Genomic DNA, 6,397 nt, shown 5'->3' on the forward strand with positions numbered 1-6,397 from the left:
TAAACATTTAATGGAATTGAAGGGGGTAATACAGAACAAGTTTGAGAGGGGGTAATATAGAACAACTTTGAGATGGTTCTTGTCTACTTCAATTTCCATTTGCTAGAGTGCTAAATTGTTGCATAGGTTGTCATAAGTTTGAGATGGAAAATATTCCTTTCTTCCTTAAATTTACTTGAAGCGTAAGCTAATCTTGGAACTGATATTAAGTGAAGACATATCTCTCAAGAAAGTTTTGGTAAATGCTTCTAAAAGTAAGTAGGTCTGGGAAAGTTAAATCCCTACAATTAAATATTGGGCTTTCATGATTTAACCTTTTAAAAATAACATTTCCAATATGAAACTCTAAAAGCAAAATTTTTTTTGCATGTATGTGCTTCTGTAGAGAACCTTAAACCATCCCAAGTTACAGAATATCAGATAGCAACTGGGTATAAATAATACAAAAACCAGAACCCATTGATTTAACATATCTGTGTATTTGCATGTAGGTGCTTTGTAGATAACTAGTGTTGAGTTCATTTACCAAAAGAGAAGGAACATACAAGGACACAGATTCAAAATGCAATTGCTTCTCAAAAATACTCCCAAATCGTTAGCGAAGGAAAAATGGCGGAAGATTCGCAATGCCCTTGGGATTTAGATCTCCTATGATTTTTCTACTCATTATTCCCATTTTAAGCCTTCAACGAAACCCTTTCAAACACAAAATCAAAGCCCAACTAAACCCTTTGATATAAACCCTATATCAAAACCCATTAAAATCCAAAAATTTCAAAATACATACAAATGAAACCCCTTGCAAAGCATTTCAAAGGCTTCAAAACTACATACTCATGCAAATCCCTCTCACAAACTACCAATGAGGTACTTAAAACAGCTTCAGATACGTGAGATCCAACCCATCACGAAAAAAACCCAAATTTAAGAAAACCCTACATCAAATGTTTAAAAATTACCTTTGAATAGTGGACGAAGCAGATTTCCGGCGAGAGGGGATGTTTTCCGGCGAGTAGGTGGTGCGTCACCGAGATTCACGCGGACGTACGACGGTGACAACGGTCGTTTGTCCACCGGCGGTGAGAGTTCTCGTCGGAGAAGAGAGGTAAAAAAAAAAACCGTGTGAAAAGTAAAAAACAAAAGTATAAACAGTGTAAAACGTAAAAACCTAAACTAAGGCTATTTTTGTCTTTATACATTTTTTCTCTCACCTCACACCATTTTTTAATAATTTACAAATTACTACCCTTTTTTCATAATTTCGAAAAAACATTGCATTTTTCTCATCATTTGCCCTTTTTTTTTAATTATTTGCATAGAAAAAAGCCCAAAAATACAACCAGAATAATTGAAGAACATAACTTAAACAGTTGATTGTTGGAGTCCTTTTTTATATCTCAACATGGGATCCACATGATCAATTATCTCGATTACTCTACATGTCCACACATGGAACCCAAAAATAGATAGTCAGAATTAATTCAGCAGCCGGATCGCTAGCTAGTTGTGCAACTTGGGTCGGGCTAAACCCCAACCCAAGGGTTCAACCTGATTTCGGCTCGGGTTGGGTTGGCATTTCATAGGGTTGGGTTGGAATAGGATTTGGAAAAGCCAACCGAATTTAATTTCTTGATGGGTTAGGTTTTAAGTCTTTGGCATCCCGACCCAACTCTAATTTTATGATGATTTTAAGAATCTAGAGGTAATGTTTTATTTTTGTATCTTCTTGCTTCTGCCGTAGGCTAACCTGAACCCAACCTGAGCTAATCCGAACCCAACCTGACTCAACGCTACACAAGTTGGAATAAATGGGTTAGAAGGGTTTTGTTAGGGTTGTGAGACATTTAGAGGCAGGTTGGGTTAGGGTTGACCGTCCTCGACCCGAGGCTTGGGTTGGGCCGGGTTAGGGTTGAGGGAATGCTATCTTGGGTTGGGCTAGGGTTGGCCTCATGCTGACCCAACCTGGCCCCAGTTGCAGCCATAATGCGAGCACTTATATTCTACTATATCCTTAGCTAAAGCACTTGCCACCACACACACTACAGACATACTGCTGGGTCATAGACAACAAGAATTCACTGATTCCAACAGTTCTAATCAGTGTGATTTTTGTCAAGAGAAATCGTGGTAATAAAATTCATCTTAGCATACGAAGCAAAGGCAATTCACTATAAAAAAAACAACTGCTTAACGATAATAGTTACACTACAAGAGCAAAGTCCCAGAAGAAATTTACAACAGAAGAAAGAGAGGAGTATCTATACAATTAGATGGTTGTCCCATGCTGCAAAATGAATAAGAGATCAGAACCAGGATTCACTTCAATCACAGAAAAATAAAATATCCAATTGTAGTGCAGCTATCAACTACTTGAAAATATCCGCCACCACAACTATATCTGTACTCTGTGCTGCGTGACTCTAGCCTTCCCTTACAACATTCAGAACCTCATAATCAAATTCCTTCAGATGTTTCACCTCCCCGCGAGCTTTGGTAATCCTCACAGGAAGCATATCAGTAGATTCCTTTTTATTTTCAATACAAGTACACGAATTAAAATATGATGGATATGAGAAAGCTATGGCTCCAAGTAGATACATTCAATGCAATACCATGAGAAAAAAAATCATGAAGGCTCCGTTTCTTTTGACGTAAAAATGGAGGTAAAACAAATTTTATGCTCATTTTTAAGTGTAAAATGGGCATAAAATTTGTTTTTACACTCATTTTACGTCGAAAGAAATGGAGCCAAAAGAAAATTTCATACCTTAAAAATCTTGTAAATGTCAGAACCCACAATAAGCAGCCCACCTAGATTGTGTGAGATCTTGATCCAACATTCATCTTGGCCAATTTGCGAAGATTTAGATGGTAGGGACGGACCATCTTTCAGATCTGACAGGTAGACCATCTTCCGTCAAGGAATTAAGTTCAGGACAGTAATGAATAGTCAGATTCTCGAGGGCTGTAAGGTTTCGCATCCCCTTAGGTAGGGACTTCAGTCTATCACAGTATTTAATAACCAGATTTTTGAGAGAGTCTAGGTGATGCAACCCCACCTCCATGGGCCAATAAACTAAGTTTTGACACTTGACAATCCTCAGCTCTTCAAGTCTGACTAGGTGTTGCAGCATCTCATTAGGTAGTGATGTTAGACTTTGGAATCTTTCAACTGTCAGAGAGGAGAGAGAAGTGAGGTAAGGCACCCAAGAACTCAATACCTTGTCATCACAGTTCTGCAATTTTAGTATTCGAAGAGATGGGAGCCTTGGAACAGCAATCAACTTCGGACAATCTGTAATAATCAACTCTCTCAATTCAGGTAGGTGGGGCAATTGCCTCAGCTTATTGCATTTATGTATTGTAACTTGATGGAGGCCGGGGAATTCACCTTCCTCTACTCCACACCGTTCCTCCATTTGACACAGTCCTTCAAGTTTTAGAATCTTTAGTGATGGAAAGCCCTTACCCCTCTCACGCCCAACAAACTCATGACCGATATGTTTCAAATCATAAATATAGCCCATCGAAAGATAATTGAGAAGGGGTAGCTGCCCAAGAGGTGGTAAGACTTTGCATCCAGAACATGACACGATAGTAATTCTACCTAGACAGGAGAACTGTGAATCTCCAATCCAACTTGGGAAATATACGCCTCTATAGCCTTCTATTCTCAGGATTTCAAGGTTTGTATGTGGTTGCATGCTCTCGAGTACTTCTTGCCCATCTTCACTGCCAAGTTCCCATTGAAAGGTCAATTCACGAAGGTATTTTTTATTCTTTAGATTTGCCACTTCAGCCTCCTCTCCATTTCTCACCCTCTCAAGGTGTGAAATGTGAATTGCTCCTCTGAGGTTCAATAGGTCCTTCAATTCTCCAATACCATTTCCACTCCCTTCGCTCCCCACAACAAATTTGGACAATGATTGGAGACAAATTAATCTCCCAATTCCAGGAGGAAAGGAGTGTATCCTTGTTTCTGTTGGAAGATCGAGACGCCGAAGGTTCATTAGGTTCCTCATGTCATTTGGTAGCTCACGAAGGAGAACACACCCACTTAGTTTCAGAATTTGTAAGTTGTAAAGGTTGCTTGTTGATTCAGGTAGCCTACGGATCGAATTATTCGAGAGGTCAAGGTATCGTAGATGTTTCAAATTATTGATAGAATCTGGCAATTTATTTATTCGAAGACCTTTCAAATCCAATACCCGCAAGGAACTCAAATTTAGGAACACATCAAGAAGAAGTAGCTCAATATTGTTAGGAATGTTACCTAGAATCAAAAAAGTGCGTAAGCCCTTAAATTTATTGCACGCCTCAAAGATTAAGGGATCTTTAACGCGACAATTAAACGATGAATGGCGAAGAGCCTTTCCGTGGTTACGCCACGACTCAATACTCTCAATTATAAAACATTCATCACCGGCAATGAATTTGGCTAGGTCATGCATGAGGTCATGCATCGTGTGCATGTCTTCAAAATGACCGTTATGAGAAGATTGAAAGAATGATCTCCACATCAAAATATCAAAATACTCACTACCTATAGCTTCCACTTGCTTACTTCTCGTAGGCTGAATGAATCCTTGTGCTATCCATAATTCGATCAATTTGTCTTTTTGAAACATGTAATCTTTGGGAAATACTGCACAGTATGCAAAGCATTGCTTCAAATTCGGAGGTAGGTGATGATAACTTAGCCTTAGAGTTGGCAAAATATCATTTTTATCTTCTGGTAAATCCCAAATTTCACTTTTTAAGATATTATCCCATTCATTCGCATCTGTATTAGAGTATAAGAGGCCTCCGAGTGTCTTTGCTGCCAATGGCAAGCCTTTACACTTCTTAACAATTTCATTACCAATCTCTAGCAACACTGGATATGCATCTGAATTCTCATCCAAAAATGCCCGTTCCTTGAATAAAGATAAACAAGCATCATATGGCAAGCCCTCTAACTGGTGGGTATAACTAGTGCCCATGATCCTGGCGACTATTTCACTCCGTGTAGTTACTAAGATTCTACTTCCTTCAGCCCCATTTCTAAACGGGACCCTTATGAGATCCCAATCATTTCTTGTCTCATTCCAAACATCATCTAGTACAAGTAAAAATCTCTTACCCGTAAGCATCTTTTCAAGTTTGCATTGTAGTGGATCCAAGTTTGATAGATCATTTTTTGTTGTAGATGCGGATTCAAAAATTGATCTTGTTAATCTCTTAACATCAAAGTCATCAGACACACAAACCCACATCCGTAGTTCAAAATGATTCACCACTGCTTCATCATTATAGACAAGTTGAGCAAGGGTTGTCTTCCCAAGGCCTCCCATGCCAACTATGGCAATTACAGAAACACCCTTTTCAGTGGATTCTTTTGGTACCAGATATTCTATTAACTTTTTTTTATCATCATCTCTACCAAAAACATGTGAATGGTCGATTAGAGAGCTAGTCTGAAGTCGCACTTTAAATTCAGGTCGCCTCCCTCCATCTCCCTCTCTGAGGTGGAGGGCATGGCGTTCCTTTGCGATCTCATCTAATCTATCCGTAATCTCCTTTATTTTATTTCTCATGTTTCGTTCAAATGTATTTGGATTCCAACCAAGAAAAGATAAGGGAGAGTTGGTTACCGGATTGCACCACTTTCTCTTTCTGGTACGAGTCTTGGCTTCCACTTTCAATCGCAGTCCTTCAGCTGTAAACTCATCCAGTACATCGTCTGCATCATAAGCCACGTCTTTTAACTTTAGTAGCCAATTTCTCACTGAATTAGATTTTACTTGTCGTTCCTCTGCATCTTGGAGCACGTCTAGAATTGTTGTCAACGTACTCTTGAGCTTTTCAAGCTCTTCACTAACACCACTCAGTACTCGGAACTCATCCAAGAGTGTGGACGTCAAGTGTCCAAAGACTGACTCAAGAAGAGTGGAGAGAACCATTTCTGCCATTGCAAAGTAGAGATGTTGGCAATGGGTAGAAAAGGGAGAAGGTTATTGCAAGTAAATGAGGTTTCTCTATGAATATTCTTTCTTCTGTTTCATACGTATAGATCAGTCAAAGTTGGCAGCATGGTGTTGAAGACCAGTACAGTAATTCGAATAGATTTTTTCATGAAGACGTAATCGATTTAAATAGTTGCTGCAAATTATTTGGATAATCGATTTTAATAGTTGTTGCAAATTATTTGGATAATCGGTTTTTTCAGGGAGTCTCTAAAGTGATTTACATTGTTTTTTATTTGGATACACTGTATTAGGATTTAGGAAGCCCCATCCACTTATTAAAGAAAGCTTTCCACCCACTTTGTTTGAGTTTTTCTTGTCTTTACGGCAATCAAATTTGAAACATTGAACAGGAGTTTTTTAATCATTTAAAGCTTTAAAGTCTTGTCTTC

General features: G+C 38.7%; 1 protein-coding gene across 1 annotated transcript; it reads right to left on the reverse strand.

Annotated features, from left to right (window-relative positions):
- Nucleotides 1-2,864: 2,864 nt before the first annotated feature.
- On the reverse strand, nt 2,865-5,951 carry LOC143879009 (putative disease resistance protein RGA3). Its single transcript, XM_077381215.1, has one exon. The coding sequence runs from the start codon at nt 5,949-5,951 to the stop codon at nt 2,865-2,867; it is 3,087 nt and encodes a 1,028-aa protein (XP_077237330.1).
- Between the last annotated feature and the right edge of the window lie 446 nt (nt 5,952-6,397).

This window comes from Tasmannia lanceolata, unplaced genomic scaffold, assembly GCF_043159265.1.
Source record: "Tasmannia lanceolata isolate RefF3 unplaced genomic scaffold, GAP_Taslan_0.1 ptg000006l, whole genome shotgun sequence".
NCBI classification, from domain to species: Eukaryota; Viridiplantae; Streptophyta; class Magnoliopsida; order Canellales; family Winteraceae; genus Tasmannia; species Tasmannia lanceolata.

Bases quoted from the DNA above. Each gene is read 5' to 3' on its own strand.
- LOC143879009 (XM_077381215.1), bottom strand. From the start codon at position 5,951: ATGGCAGAAATGGTTCTCTCCACTCTTCTTGAGTCAGTCTTTGGACAC.